General features: G+C 43.0%; 1 protein-coding gene across 4 annotated transcripts in view; it reads left to right on the forward strand.

Moving 5' to 3' along the window:
• The window catches only part of LOC137432335 (chitin synthase chs-2-like), a 127,649-nt gene that overhangs the window by 56,153 nt on the left and 54,755 nt on the right, over window positions 1-16,741 (forward strand). For all 4 annotated transcript variants that reach the window (XR_013624264.1, XR_013624265.1, XR_013624266.1 and 1 more), the window contains exons 3-4: window positions 2,882-3,064; window positions 12,211-13,412. Coding sequence is in view for 1 of the 4 variants with exons in the window: in XM_068124170.2 (XP_067980271.2) it covers window positions 2,882-3,064; window positions 12,211-13,412 (1,385 nt within the window). In the remaining 3 variants the exon portion in view is untranslated. The remainder of the gene's footprint in view (window positions 1-2,881; window positions 3,065-12,210; window positions 13,413-16,741) is intronic.

Below are 16,741 nucleotides of genomic sequence, written 5' to 3' on the forward strand. Positions count from 1 at the left end.
GTGCGCAGACAAGTGCATGAAGCCCACAACGAAGATTGTATAGTGCCAAGAGTCCAAGCTGGAGGTGGTGGGGTGACCGTTTGGGCTGCTTTTCATGCAGGGGGCAAAACTGACCTGGTTGTTCTGAATGGAAACCTTGAACCAGTTCAAGTACAGGGTCATTCTGGAAGAAACATTGCTTCCATTTGCTCGTGCTGCCTTTCGAGGGAACTTTGTCTTCCAAGATGACAATGCACGGCCTCATCGTGCTTGCATGATCCAACACTTTCTTGCTGACCGTGGTGTAGAGCATATGGAGTGGCCTGCCATGTCCCCGGATATGAATCCGATAGAGAACTTGTGGGCAGAATTAATGCGTCAAATCGACCACTTGGACCAGCAGCCGACCTCTGTGCGTGAATTGCAGCAGGCTATTGTCACTGCATGGCAAGCGATTCCTGTCCAAACCTTGGCAAATCTCGTGAACAGCATGCCTCGACGTGTACGTGCTCTCCCGAATGCTCGTGGGGGTTACACGAAGTACTGAACTGTAATTTTACTGTCCGTAATCCCAGTCATAATTTAGCTTTTGGTTTTTTTTTGTTTTTTTTGGGCTAATGTGCAAAATAAAGAGATACTTCTGGAAAACGTACAGAAGTTTAACACAGTACTGTCCGTGAATTTAGTTCGATATCAGTTTACATCACTTTCAAGGATCAATTTATTTGCTTCGAAATGTCAAATGTGGTTTTTGTTTCTTTTAAAGGTCACATTGACAAAATCTAGAATAATTTCAACATAATTCCAATGAACTTTTGGTTCTAAGTCATCTTGAAAAGTAAGTTCACCCCCACAAAAAAAATATTCCATATTAAATGCCAAGTCTGTATTTCTCTACCCATTCCTACAACACAAGAATGCAGATTATTAGTTCCATAAAGAAGGCAATCAAGGCATACATCTCTTTCTAGTTTCTTGCAAGCAAGCAATTACGCACCTGTTGATCTCAGTAGTCTCCAGCGATGGGATACAGTATGCCAACCCTCACGCACCGAATGGACACAGTTTATATAAGCTCCCTCAAGGTCGTCCCTTTGCTCAAATCGTCTCTTCACTCAGCTCGAGACATTACAACATATTTCACCACAAGTACCCTATACCACACACCGATATTTATAATTATTATGTAGTAAACACTCCCTCCTACTATACACAAAGGAGACTCTGAAAGTTTATTGGAGACTTCACAGCTATAAATATTTTGTGGCCGGATGGATTCATGGGATAGAGACTTGGAACTTGCCAGAGAAACAGAGGGTGCTGGTGATGTTCAAAGTAAGTACCAACCAATATTAATCAGCAGTGCACATTGTATACACACCGGCTTGTCATAAAACACTGTGGGGTACAAACACAATAACCCTTGTTAATTTGTTTGAAAAGGATGGCTGCATTGTCACTGTCAAACACACTCGGCGACACAAAATTATCTCCTGGTACAGGTGCATAAGGGTCGACAGGATGGCCTAGAGGTACGCACACTCACATCTAAGGTGCCTAGCCTGGGTTTGAATTCCGACCCAGCTATAAACTGTCATCCTGGTGTTTCACAGGTAGGGAGAATCATCAATATGTGGGCTGTCCCTCGGATGGACGTTAAACAGGAGTCCCATCTGCCCACATTCGTTGGTGGATGTTAAATATCCCATAGTGTCTTCGCGAAGAGTAGGTGAGCTATCGCCGGCACCATGGCCAAATTACAAGTTACTGGCTTTAGCAACAGAGGGCACTACAACAACGACACAGCGGCACGCATTCAGTGTTGGGCAGAGAAGTTATCAGCCCATGCCTATTCTATATGCTATCATCCAAGCAGTGAGAATTTCTGTGCTGATGCTTTGCGTAGGTTACCACTGCCTGTTATCTCTGGTTCTTAATCCACACACACAGACACACACTAACATACACACACAAACACACACACTAACATACACACATACACACAAACACATACATACACACACAAACACACACAACACACAACACACAACACGACCACACACACTGTGACTCTGACTGTGACTGTCATTCGAACGGGATTCTGATCTCGATTGGACATCGTTCTGACGATCGCTGGAGCGGATCGACTTTGGCTTAAAACCGGAATCAATTGTGGTTTGAAGCCGGGAAAGAGACATTGGGAATGTTCTCGTTTCACTCACTTGGAGCACAGTGAGTTATATATTACGAAACTGATGGTACCATCATAGGATACATATTGATTGTACTTTTGATTACTATTATTGTTGTACTGTTGTTCTTGTGTGATCTTAATACAATATTTGTTTGTTGGTAACAATTGGTGTGGCTTCACCATTGATCTTTGACATACAGAATAACACATTTTTTCTGCCGTGACTCCTCTCGGGGCTCAGAGGTACACCGTGACCAGGGGGTTGAGGAGGAGCACGTAACAACACAAACACATACACACACACACGACACACCCACATACACACACACACAAACACATACATACACACACAAACACACAACACACACACACACACGACACACCCACACACACCCACATACAAACATACACACACACAAACACACACACACAAACGCAAACACACACACACACACGAAACACACACATACACACACACACACACACACACACACACACACACACACACACACACACACACATACACACAAACATAAGCACACACACACATGACACACCCACATACACACACACACACACACACACTCTCTCTCTCTCAACAAGAGTGCAGATCATTGTTAAACAGATAACAAACTACAGTACATACTCTGATCTCTGTTTATCAGTCGCTGCAGCACTGTTCGCCCCTCCCTGTTTTGTGCTCCACAGACAAGCATTCTTATAATGATCTCCTTTAGTGCGATGGTGGAAGACGATGTCTCAAAACGAGGATTGGCCTTGTTGTTAGTTGTTTTTGCCCTCATAAGCAACAACGTTGTGCTATTCATCAAGTCCATATGGAAGGTGATTTTCGATAAGGAGGAACAACAACAATGGACATTTGTCTTCAAAGTGGGTATCTCCTCATCACTAAACAAACGGTGCACATCACCATGTGATTACATCATCTGCACCACAAATGGACACATGTGAAGGACAGAAACAATGAACAGGATACTGCACAAGTGTACAAACATCAATCAGGAATGAGTGTTTTTATTTTCAGTTTCATGTTTTGTTTGTTGTCTTTTTTTCGATCAGGGCTAACAAATAAGCAAGCAAGTTGGTGTAAGCAATAAGGGTTAAGGTTACAACTTTGTGTAAGCAATCAGAGTTACAAGTCCGTACGAGTAATAAAGGTGAGATTTGGTGATGAACACTTGCTCAATGTATGTACCGTAGACACTGTGAATTATGGACTGCGGGCGCTCACACACTCCTGCTCATACCAACAGGACAGACCTCTCCAGGCCGGGTGCTCGACACATTAACCTTCCTGGAAGGTTATAAAATGTCAGTCCCGGACATTTGTTCAACCATATGATATGGCATTCTGCGGTATCTTCCTCCTTTTCAGCACCGTAGACAGTAGTAAGCACAAAGAGAAAAGGCTTTATCTTCAGGTTCAGCACTTTGGCTCCCCATGTGGTCAAAGAGCACTTTTCATTCATTTACTTAGACCTCCCATCTCGTGCAACTTTTGAATTCATTTTCTTTCTTTTTTTCTTTTTCTTTTTCTTTTTTTCTCTCTCTCTTTCTTTCTCTTTCTTTCTCTTTCTTTCTCTCTCTCTCTTTCTTTCTCTTTCTTTCTCTCTCTCTCTCTCTCTCTCTCTCTCTCTCTCTCTCTCTCTCTCTCTCTCTCTCTCTCTCTCTCTCTCTCTCTCTCTCTCTCCATCAATTTTACTCTCCTCTTCCCTGTCATCCTTTTTCTGTTTTCTCCACTCTTCTCCTTTTCTCTCCTTTATATCATTTTTTTTTTTATATCATTCCTTTATACTTTATGTTGGGCCTGGTGTTGGGCTAGCGGCTAGGGTGCCGGCTTAGGATCCTAGGATCCTGGGTTCGAATCCCGGTCGATCGCTGAATTAACGCCAGGGGGGTTGACTCAGCCTGTCATCCTTCCGAGGTCGGCTAATTGAGTACCAGTTCACTGGTAATTCCCTGGTTGTCGTTAAAAAAGGCGGCAAAAAGGGTTGGCGTCAGGTAGGGCATCCGGCCGTAAAACATTGCTTCAAAAAGGGGACCAAAAAACAACAACAACCACGGTTCCCGAAAAAGGCCAACCCCCGCTTTGCGGGGAAAAATGGCCTCTAAAGGTGGTTTTATTCCTTTATACTTTATATCATTATTCTCCATCATCAAGACAAATGATGAATTGCGAAAGATGATGGGAATAGAGCCTGTGATTGATGCTGTGAAGAGGAACAGGTTGAGATGGTTTGGTCATGTGTTGAGGAAGGATGAAAGTGACTGGTTGAGAAGAGTGATGGAAGTTAATGTAGAAGGAAGTAGAGGACGGGGAAGACCGAGAAAGACTTGGCTAAAGATGGTGGAAGAAGAAATGCGGGCAAGGGGGTTAACAAGGAGAGATGCAGAAAATAGGGCAAAATGGAGAAGATTGTCATGGGGACCGCAAGGCTAACCCCCGCTCTAGCAGGGAAAATGGCCTTAAAATGCATGTTGTTGTTGTTGTTGTTGTTGTTGTATACAACATGTAAAATGCATGTTGTATATCTTTTTTTTATTGTAATCATTAAAAAAATAATATTCTGATTTTTAAAACATTTACATTTTATTTCTTACTTGCAGGCATACTTGGTGTTGAATGAATGAATGAATGAATGAATGAATGAATTGGCTTGGTGTTGGCCGGCATGAATTTGATTTTTTTTTTCCTATTTTTCTGTGGGTGCCTGAAACACTTCCCCACACCTGCTAAGGAAAATTTACATCTAATTTTATAATAGCATACACACGCACTGATCTGAGATAATTTAATAGCACATTTCGCATAGCTACAAAGGCTCAGGCACTACAGAGCGATTTTTACGGCGTAGTCCATAGGGCAAAGCTATCTAGAACAGTGTTTGTCTGTCCTTATGTCCATATGTCCCCTCAAACGTACACAAATCAGAGCTGAGGATCTGGTCACATGACAGGGGTGATGTGATGTCATTACGGCAGTACTGCGGCTGACTCCGCACACCGCCATTTTGATTCCAATTTCGTTCAGGCCGAACATATCGCCATGGTCATATATCACAATCGCCATGCTCTCCATTGACGTTTTTCATTCAGTGTGAAAAACAAACAACCCGATTGTTAAAATGACCATCAAATATCGAAAGCATCGGCGGTACGGGTCTTTCAACGACACAGTACTTATAGGCCTTAGGCTTCAAGCCTTCATGGCTCACCTAAAGGCCGCTTCAGACAAATTAGCCCAGGTTTCTTCATACAGTAGCATTGCTTTCGTAATAATAATAATGGTGTTAATACCAATAATATAGGAAATATAATTAATCATAACACTGTCGTTATTGCAAAGTTTATAGATTAAAGCGGTGTATGGTTGGTTCATTGTTGACTCAAAACATAGAATAAACCAGTGTCTCAATGCAAGAAAAATTTAATACTTACATTATTTGCTAACTGGTATCCCGACCCAGGTCATACTATCCTCTTCAACTAAAGTATCAAACAAGCCTGGCTACGCCGATATTAGACTTTCGGTATTGTTTTTTTTAAACCTCCAAAAAAAAAATCGAACTACTTTTTTCAAAATGTAAAAAAAAAATCTTTTTGCCTGAAACACTTCCCAGCACTCACTGATGAACCTCAAAGTTTTACGAAGATCCGTTCAGCCATGTCTGAGAAAAATGGTGACACAGACACATGGCTCTCTTATTGGTTGTTATCTCCATATGCAGGCTTTAGGAGGTGGGAGGAAGTTCTCCCAAAACTCAAAATCTCCACCTCCTTTTTTCGGTAAAGCATCACTATTCATGAACCAGATTGTGAAACTTCATTCTCATAGCTTTGTTCCAAGGCCTCTTTTTAGAATCCTCACTGAACCCCTGACAGCCTCCATTTGTTGCTCATTTGTCGTGATATTCCCCCAGAATGCTTTTTCAGTACTCAGTAAGGGTTTTCCTGATCATCCCTGTTGCTCTGACCATCACTGGTACAATTTCAGCTTTCTTCAATTTCCAAGACCTCTTGACGTCATTTTTCAGATCTTGGTATTTGAGCATTTTCTTGGTTTCTGAAGTATTTAGTCCAAAGTAATTGGGAACTGAAACCTCAATAGCACCGTCTTTTCCTTTTTGTGTTTGAGCACGACCTCCACCTGCATTGGCTCAATGCTCCGCCTGCAAGGTTCACACTTGATGGGATCATCTTGTCATGCGTGAGCACTATATGTGTTCATTTTCAAGAATCAAATTTGCTTTGTGTTTCCATGATTGTTCTGGGACCAGTATGTTGAAGTGTTTACAGATGGGCTAGTGGATTCTTCCACTGATGCTGTCATGTCTTTCTGTGTACAACTGTTCTGACATGACTTTTTTACATCCCAATAGGAGGTGACTGGTACTTTCTGTTTCTACCCCACAAAACCTGCATTTGGCCGATTGGCTCAATCCTGTTTATAATTGCACAGCTATACTGGAATACCGGTACTGCAAGTTGGTTTATAGCCATGATTTTGCTCATCGGAGAGAATGATGACTTCAGAATTAGTCTTATTCTGCGTAGCTACTCTTTGCTGATTACTTTACGCATTTTTTATGTTGTACATGGGGACCTTCTTCTATTCCGAGGTATTTGTAGGATGCTTCGTTTTCTAGTTCCTGTATTGTTGCACTTTCATCGATTGAGATTTGTGTGCTTTTTGTTTTACCATATAGAAATGTGCATTTGGCACATTTGTCAAGACGAAATTCCATTTGAATGTCCTCCGAGTAGCACTTTACTAGTTTCAGTTGATCTGCCAATTTGATCATTCAGTGCAAACACTTTTAGATCATCCATGGACAATATATGTGTCACCTTTGTAGGTTATTTTGTCAATTTTCTGTGGCACATTAGATTGTATCCATGTCCTTGCTCATTCAGGAAGTTACTCAGTGGGTCCAGAGCCAGGTAAACAGGAGGGGAAAGGCTGTCACTTGTTTAAGATACCACGTCATATCTTTACTCCTGGAATTTCAATCTTTCTTTCCAAGTGAGGTAGTACAGCATTGTATTCCAGAGCATCATTGCTTTCTCTATCAGTGTGACTATTTGGGGGTTAACTTTGTATATTTGCATGCATTTTATAATCCATGAATGTGGGACACTATCAAAAGCTTTTCTGTAATCTATCCAGGCTGTAGATAAGTTGGTTTGTCAAAGCTTGCAATTTTCGAGTATGGTCTTGTTTAATAACAAATGGTCTATCGTTCCATAACAGCCTCTTTTACATCCTTTCTGTTCTGTCTCTTAAGCTCCTTGTTGAGTGAGGTGTTTGTAAATTGCATCAGTGATTAAACCTGTTAAAAGTTTGTTGGTCGGCATGTTATTAGTCGATAGTTGTGGGGTATATGGGTTTCATTGGATTTTGGGATGAGAAGTGTCGCTTTCTGTGAACCATTGATCCATTCCTTGGCTGTTCCCCTTTGGTGAGTTATTTAAATGTCCGAGCGTAGTAAGGGTGGTGAGCATATAGTTGCTTTAGCCAGAAGTTTGGAATCCCATCTGGGCCTGGGCATTTGAAGTTTGGCGTTTTTGCAAGACGTTTTCTGATTCTGATTTTCTCTTCATCTATTAACATTCGGTTCGGTCATCGGTTCGGTTCGGTTCATCTATTCGGTTCATCTATTAACATTCGGTTTGAGTACCAGTTCACTGGTAATTCCCTGTTTGTCGTTGAAGGCGGCAAAAAGGGTTGGCGTCAGGAAGGGCATCCGGCCGTAAAACATTGCTTCAAAAAGGGGACCAAAAAAACAACAACTACCACGGTCCCCGAAAAGGCCAACCCCCGCTTTGCGGGGAAAAATGGCCTCTAAACGGTGGTTATTAACATTCGGTGCATTTCCTGTAAATGCTGCTTTTTCTTTTCCAAGTGTCGTATCCAATCTGCTTCCTTGTTGTGTTTTCTTTCATCTTCGTATATCCCTTTCCAGAATTTTTGAAGATCCTCTTTTTCGGCAGAGTTGCCACATCTTGTTTCTGTTTCCCTAGTTCTCTGTATAACTTTTGCCTCATCATAGTTTTTTTTATTTTCTCTGCTTTCTGTTGTATTTGGAGCTTATCATGGGCAGCTAATGGCTCCAGCCCATTATGTTCGATGCTGCATTTCTTTTCTATTTGTCTGATTCTTTGCTTGAGCTTTTTTTTTTTTTTTGTATACAAGATCGAGGCTCGTGAAAGAGCTAACATTAATCACACAAAAAGACAAACCGACACACAAAACACAAAAAACAAGGGGAGCGGTAGACAAGATGGGGAGAGAGGGGGAAGGACACAAAAGAGAGGGGGAAGGACACAAACACAACATTTGAGAGCAGGGACATCGGGAGGACTTGGGGGGAGGTGGGATAGGATTAAAACATATGAACACTGCAAGGACTCTGGGGTGAATTACCGGGGGTAGAAAAGATCAAGGTTTTCGATGGGGGAAGATAAGAGATGGTGGTGAACAGCTGTTTTAAAGACCTGGAGAGAGGAGTGGGATTGAAGGGAGTGGGGGAGTTTGTTCCAGAGGCGGGAGAAAAGGGGAATGAAAGAGTGAAGGTGAGCAGAGAGCCTAGACTTTGGCAGTTTAACCAGAAGAGGGTTGCAGGCAGATCTTGTGCGACCTGAAGGAATATTGGGGGGACAGAGCACAGAGAGAGCTGGGGGAGCAAGGCCGGAGAGGAGTCGGTAGAAGACAGAAAGACCACCAACCTGCCTGCGGTGAGTGAGTGAAAGGCCCTCGGCGTTGACTACATCGCAGGAGATTCCAATGATTCTGAAAGCTTTGGCCTCAACAGCGTGAAGCCGAGCAAGGTGTGAGGCAGGAGCACCAGCCCAGAGGGGGGAACAGTATTCCATTGAGCTGCGGATGAAAGCCTTGTATGTGGTGAGGAGCTCAGGTGTGCCAAGGAAGGACTTCGCACGACGGAGGATGCCCAGTCAGCGACTGGCTTTGGAGGCCAGCTTGGAAATGTGGTTTTCCCAAGAAAGATCATGGCAGATAGTGAGACCCAAAAGCTTGAGCGACAGAACTTCTTGGAGAGGATTGTTGAGAAAGTAGAAGGGAGGGTTGTCCAGTCGGTCCTTTCGGAGAGACATTGTAAGAGTGTGAGATTTGTCAGGATTGAAAGACATGTTCCACTTGTTTGACCAGTCTGTGATTTTGTCCAGGTCTGCAGAGAGTGAGGAGGCTGCAGACTGCCGATCTGAGGGATGAGGAATGGAGCGACAGAGAGTAGAGTCGTCAGCAAAGAGATAGAGAGGATTTTCAAGAGAGTCAGAGAGATCATTGATGAAGACCAGAAAAAGCACAGGGCCCAGAACACTACCTTGGGGAACTCCAGCCTGAACAGGAAGAGGAGATGAGAGAAACCCATTCAGGGCCACACGTTGACTATGACCAGAGAGGAAGTCCGCCAGCCATGCGTGGAGATTTCCATGGATACCAAAGGAGGAGAGTTTGGAGAGCAGAGCAGGGTGCCAGACCGTATCGAAGGCACGTGAAATGTCAAGGGAGACAGCTCTAATTTCCTGTTTGGCGTTGAGGACCTCCATCCATTGTTGAGAAAGCAGAAGCAGCATGTCCAGAGTAGAGTGACCTGGTCTGAAACCAAATTGATGATCAGAGATCAAGCCATTGGAGAAGAGGAAAGATTTAATATCTGAAGCAATGATGGATTCCATGACTTTGCTGATAATTGGGAGAAGGCTGATTGGTCTGTAGTTGCTGGGATCTGTTTTTGCACCTTTTTTGTGCAAAGCGGTGATGTTGGCTGATTTCCAAGCAGATGGCAGATGACCTTGAGCAAAAGAGAGGGTGAAGAGAACAGAAAGAGGGAGTGAAAGTGCAGAAGAACATGATTTTAGGACCCGTGGGCTGATGCCGTCAGGACCAGTTGCAGAATCAGAGTCGAGGGTTGCCAGAAACTTTTCCACCTTGTCAGGAGGAAAGGACACAGAGTCCAGGAGCAGCTGGGTACGACTGGGTACGGTGGGTACAGAGAGGGATGGGTTTGGGACACAAGATTTAGAGGCAAACACAGAGTTGAGGCATTCAGCTTTTTCACGTGCGGAGTCAGCCGTTAAGCCGTTTGAGGTGAGGGAGGGGATGGAGGGGGAACAAACACCAGAAACAGATTTGACCAGACGCCACCAGGATTTGGAAGAGGGAGACAGATAAGAGAGTTCGACTTTGGACTTCTGTTTCCCTTCTTAAATGATTCTATTTGTCCAGTTTCCTTCCTCAGTTGGTCTCTCTGCTTCTCCAGTCTCTGTTTCCATGGTGGTGTTTCGTTTCTGGTCAGATTACAGATCTATCTTTTTTCCTTCTTTGCTTGTTATTTTATCTTGGAATAACAGTGCTGCTGCAAAACTCACATGTTTTTTTTATGTCTCTCGGAGTAGGTGATTTGGGGAGCATTTTAGTGACTGTTTGGTTTATTCTCCTTACTTGTGTCTTCAATTGTTTGTTGTTTTTTATTCGGTGGAGTTGCGGTCTTTGCCTACGTGATATTCGCTTGATTTCCTCTATTTTATTAGCCAACTCCTCTTCAAGCCTTCGCTGTTCATTGTCAACCTACTCCTCCACTTCATCATTCTGCTGTCCATTATTCCCCTCTTCATTGTCATCTATCTTTGTTGCTCTTATTTGTTTTATATTTTCTCTTATCTTGCCCTATCTTATCTGTTATTTGTTTTGTCTTTTATAGTATAGACTTTGATGTGCATTACTCTATATTATTATGGATATGATCTAGGGGGTGCAATTGAGTGAATGCAATTCTCATGTTATTTTTTTCAGACCAATGCTTAGACTCTCAGAGAGACAGACGGAAACCTCTCTTCAGTGAAAGACACATGAAAGCCCGCTTGGAGTTTGCAAAAAAGCACCTAAAGGACTCTCAGACTGTGAGAAACAAAATTCTGTGGTCTGATGAAACCAAGATTGAACTGTTTGGCTTCCGTCTGGCCACTCTGCCATAAAGCCCAGATCAGTGGAGTGTTGCAGTGATGGTTGTCCTTCTCGAAGTTTCTCCCATCTCCACACAGGATCTCTGGAGCTCAGCCAGAGTGACCATCGGGTTCTTGGTCACCTCTCTTACCAAGGCCCTTCTCCCCCGATTGCTCAGTTTGACCAGGCGGCCAGCTCTAGGAAGAGTCCTGGTTGTTCCAAACTTCTTCCATTTAAGAATTATGGAGGCCACTGTGCTCTTGGGAACCTTCAATGCAGCAGAGATTTTTTTGTAGGCTTCCCCAGATCTGTGCCTCAACACAATCCTGTCTTTGAGCTCTGCAGGCAGTTCCTTCGACCTCATGGCTTGGTTTTTGCTCTGATATGCATCGTCAGCCGTGAGACCTTATATAGACAGGTGTGTGCCTTTCCAAATCATGTCCAATCAATTGAATTTACCACAGGTGGACTCCAATCAAGGTGTAGAACCATCTCAAAGACGATCAAGAGAAATGGGAGGCAACGGGGCTAAATTTCAAGTGTCATAGCAAAGGGTATGAATACTTATGTCAATGTGATATTTCAGTTTTTTCTTTTTAATAAATTTGCAAAACTTTCTAAAATCCTGTTTTCTCTTTGTCATTATGGGGTATTGAGTGTAGATTGATGAGGGAAAAAATGAATTTAAACGATTTCAGCATAAGCCTGCAACATAACAAAATGTGAAAAAGTGAATAGGTCTGAATACTTTCTGAATGCACTGTATATGTATATATATATATATATATATATATATATATATATATATATATATATATATATATATATATATATATATATATATATATATACACACACACACACCGTATACATACACTCTAATCTGCTGTTTTCCCTAATGAATACATCCATACAATAGAGTCTGAGTTGTCTTACATAAACACCATGGTCCAGAAATGTTTTTCTCTTCACAAAATAACTTTTTCGGCAGAGTTTGTATGATCACAGTCTCCATGAAAGGCATTTATAATTTCTTTGTATACCTTTCCAGGTGTGTCTCGCAGAGTGCATATCTTCAGCATTGGCGACGCTGACCGTTCTACTCATGTCCTATCAAAACATCATTACGAATGCCCTCCTCCTCAATGCAGTCACCTTCTTTCCCTGCCTTCTTAGCCTCATCAGCAGCTGCGTACAAAGAGTTGGGTACAAAATGCAGCAAGCCAAAAGCCGTGCCAACCTCACCAATGCGGTCAACATGTATGAGGTGACTGGTGAGGAATCTTTTGTGGACCAAGGCCCTGCGGAGGCCATTATTCTCACTCCGCAACCAAAATCACACACTTGGGAGATCGTCACCACGAGCATCGCTTTGATATTGATCATTGGCGGATTCGTGATCTTTACTCTGGGATTGAGGCTTGGGTGGACACCAGAGTCTCCTGGACTCCGAAAGCAGGACGTGCTGCTCATCGTGATGCTTATCCTCACGTCCACCACATGGTGGGAAAACTTCGTAATGGGAACCATCACGATTGGAAGCGTTAAAGTGAATTTTTCAGAATTCAAGGCAAAAATTAAGAAATCTCGATTCTCTCTGTATGCTTTCAGCATTCCCACCAGGATGGCCACGGCCTTAATCGTCTTCCTCGTCTTCATTGTGGTCGATTCAGGCGGACAATTTGGGAAGACCTTCATGGAAATGCATCAGCACATTAAAATATTACAGATCCTCCTCCCCCTTGTAATTATCCATGCTGGATGTTCCCTCCTGTGCTATTGGTTTGGCATTGTTGGCTGTCAAATTAACTGTCAGAACAGGTGCTTTTCGATGCCCCTCACACTCATAACACCCGTCACGGTCTCCATCTTGCTCGCCTTCTTCTACATACGGACCAACGAGAACATCTGCAGAGGCAACGGCAACGACGGAGGAGCAAAAGAATGCAAAGCGGTGCTAAACCTCGTCAACCTCACGAATGTCGAGCAAATGGCCAGTTGGTTTTGCTACGACATGTGCCGCTTCAACCATAGGCCTTCGGATTTCTTCACCTACCTGAGCTCGAGTGGTGTTTGCTGGCAACTAGCTATCATCCTGTTCACGCTGTACACCTGGCAGGGCAAACAGAAGCGCATCATGCGCACCGGGCAGCTCTTCCTCCGGCGTCTTCACTATGGGGCCTTCCTCGAGCAGTCTCTGCTGATGAGTCGCAGGAAAGACAGCGACGAACATGAACTGTCCAGGACTAGGAAGTGAGTTTGAATGATACTCGTGTTCTTTTTATTGTCTCTGCTCCTGCTTGCGATGTTGGACGTTTGTGTAAAAACTACCGATATTAAGACTTGTCTGCATACCAAGCTGGAACTGTACAACCACCAATGCGTATCAGTTACTTGCTCTTATCACCCACATGATTTAGCAAAAAACTGTTTAACATGCATCATACCTTCGCATGACGTCCCCCTTTTGGTTTTCACCAAACCTTCATGCTCGCCCCCATTTTTACGGTGTAACCTGTAGGGCAAAGCTGCATGTATGGCAAAGCAAAGCTGCATCTCGAACAGTATATGTATGCATGCATGTATGTATGTTTGTACGTCCCTCACAAATGTACACCAATCAGAGCTGAGGATCTGGTCACATGACAGGGGTGATGTGATTATGTCTGTGATGTCATTACGGCGCAAGACGGCTGACTCCACACACCGCCATTTTGATTTCTATGCTGTTCAGGCCGAACATATCGTCAAACCTGTCATATATCACAATCGCCATGCTCTAACTTTACGTTTTTCATTCAGAGTGAAACACAAACAAACCGATTGTTAAAATGACCATGAAATATCGAAAGCATAGACATTACATCTCTTCCAACAAAACGGTACGTACCCAACCCTGTTGGGTATAATCTAGATTACAGTAGATCTTCCCTCAGTTCTGTAAATAAAACGTAACTCACGGATGTCTGGATTCCTCCAAATTCCTTTGTTTAATGTTATAAACAGCATTAGCGACGGTTTAAAAAGCCAAGTTTGACAAATTACTAGATTGAAGCGGTGTATGGTTGGTTCATTGTTGACTCGAAACGTACAGAATAAACCAGCACCAGCGTCTCAATGCAATTTCTTCACTTCCTTGATGACAGACAGCTTAGAGATTTACAGTACTTCAAAATAATTTAATACTTACATTATTTACTAACCGGTATCCCCACCCAGGTAATATTAGCCTCTTCAACTAAACTATCAAAAAAGCCCGGCTACGCCGATGTTAGACATTCAGTCTTGTTTTTATTAAAATTAATTATATTTTGGACGCAGTGAAGCGCAGTCGGAAACTACACCGCCATGGCCACTTCCCGCTGGTGATACTACACAACTACAGAGATGATTGAATAATATGGGCGCACGGCTCCTTCCGGCTTTAAGTCCAGATGGGAAGATCTGTGAGTAGGTTCCACCGGATTTACGTCGTGAAAAAGTTAATCCAGCAAATCGAATTGCACAGAAGATGCTGATGGCGCCATCGCTATACCAACAACGATTCCAACATGAACATCATCCCGCCACCAAGGCAAGGAAAAACCAAACCTCTACAGTCTACTATTTAGTTGTTTTCAGTTTACAAATCCATTTGTTGCAGTGTTATTTACATGCGGGAGCACGCATGGACCTGACACGATGTTTTGAGGTCATGATGGTTTTGCAAGGTGGAGGACGTTGCTGTTCATAAAAATATCTCGCTTAGTTTATCAATTTTCGAATATTTAAGCCGAATTTGACATTAAAAATGATTTTTTTTTCACATGGCCTCGTGCCTCCCCTTTATTGACATCGTAACCCACAACTTACAAATGAAAAACAAATTCTACAAATTTCAGAAAATTTATTAAAAATACAAAACTAGAATATCTTGATGGGATAAGTGCTCACCCCCCACCTGAGTTAATACTTGGTGGAAGAACCGTTGACAGCAATTACTGCTGCGAGTCTAGGGATAGGTCTCTTCCAACTTTGCACACCTTTATTGGGCAATATTTGCCTATTCTTCTGTACAAAACTGTTCAAGCTCAGTCGAGTTGCATGGGGAGTGTTGATGGACAGCAATCTTCAAGTCATGCCACAGATTTTCGATTTGATTTCGGTCGGGGCTCTGACTTGGCCACTCGAGGACATTTATCTTTTTGACCCTTAGCCACTCCAGTGTAGCTTTGGCTTTGTGCTTCGGGGCGTTGTCATGATGAAAGGTGAACTTCCATCCCAATTTCAGCTTTCTTGTAGAGGGCAACAGGTTTTCCTCTTGGATTTTTCTGTATTTTGCTCCATCCATTTTCCCTTCTATCCTGACAAGTGCCCCAGTCCCTGCTGATGACAAACATTCCCATAACATGATGCTACCACCACCATGCTTCACAGTAGGGATGGTGTTCTTTGGGTGATGTTCTGTGTTGGGTTTGCGCCAAATATAACATTTTGCATTTTTGCCAAAAAAACACAATTTTTTTTGCCACATGGCTTCAGAAACTCCGGGGTGGTTTTTTGCATACCTCAAATGGGACTCAAGGTGGGCTTTTTTTCAGTAATGGCTTCCTTCTTGCCACCCTGCCATACATGCCAGACTTGTGGAGTGCTTGGGATACTGTTGTCACATGCATGCAGTGACCAGTCTTTGCCATAAAGACCTGTAGCTCTTTCAAAGTTGCCATTGGCCTCTTGGTGGCCTCTCTGATCAGTCTCCTCTTTGCTTGGTCATCCAGTTTAGAGGGACAGCCTGATCGAGGCAGGGTCTTGGTGGTACCACATGCCTTCCACTTCTTAATGATTGTCTTGACTGTGCTCCAAGGGATATTAAAGGCCTTTGAAATATTTTTATACCCATCCCCTGATCTGTGCCTTTCCACAACTTTATCCCGGAGGTCTTTTGAAAGCTCCTTGGTGCTCATGGTTGAGTCTTTGCTGTGAAATGCACTACCTGACAGAGGAAACCCACAAGAACATCTGATTTTATTCCAAAATAATCAGAATCACTACAATTTAACACAGGTGGAGGTCACAAGGTGAACATTTTGAAAGGGGGCGTAGACTTTCTATAGTCACTGCATGTCTCTTACGTATTGACCTCTATTAATATAATCATAATATTATTTAATATAATAAATATGATAAAAGAGGGAGAGGATTGAGCCTCGAAGGACCCCATTCAGAAAGTATCGTGTGTGATGACCGGCCGTTATAAATTACGAATGACTGTGCATGATAGGTAGTTGGCCAGCCAGCGTTTAGTAGTTGTTGTGTTGAGTATTTTGTTTGTGAGTAAAAGCTTTGGGAGTGTGTCAAACCCTTTACTGATGTATACTGTGGTGAGAATAGTGCATTTCGGTGGTTTTCTATTGTTGAAATGTTCAAAGGTGTTTTGTGTGAGGTTTGTGAGGAGAGTGGTTGTGGAGTGGTTTGGTCGGAATCCGTGTTGGGTGTGCGAGAGAGGGATGTGAGGGTTTGTGCGTGTAAGTATAAGGCGTTCTGTAACTTTTGATGGTGTACAAGGTCATGTGAAAGGTCTGTAAGAGGTTACTTTGGTGGAA

Source organism: Myxine glutinosa, chromosome 8 (assembly GCF_964187855.1).
Source record: "Myxine glutinosa chromosome 8, kmMyxGlut1.1, whole genome shotgun sequence".
Classification (NCBI taxonomy): Eukaryota; Metazoa; Chordata; class Myxini; order Myxiniformes; family Myxinidae; genus Myxine; species Myxine glutinosa.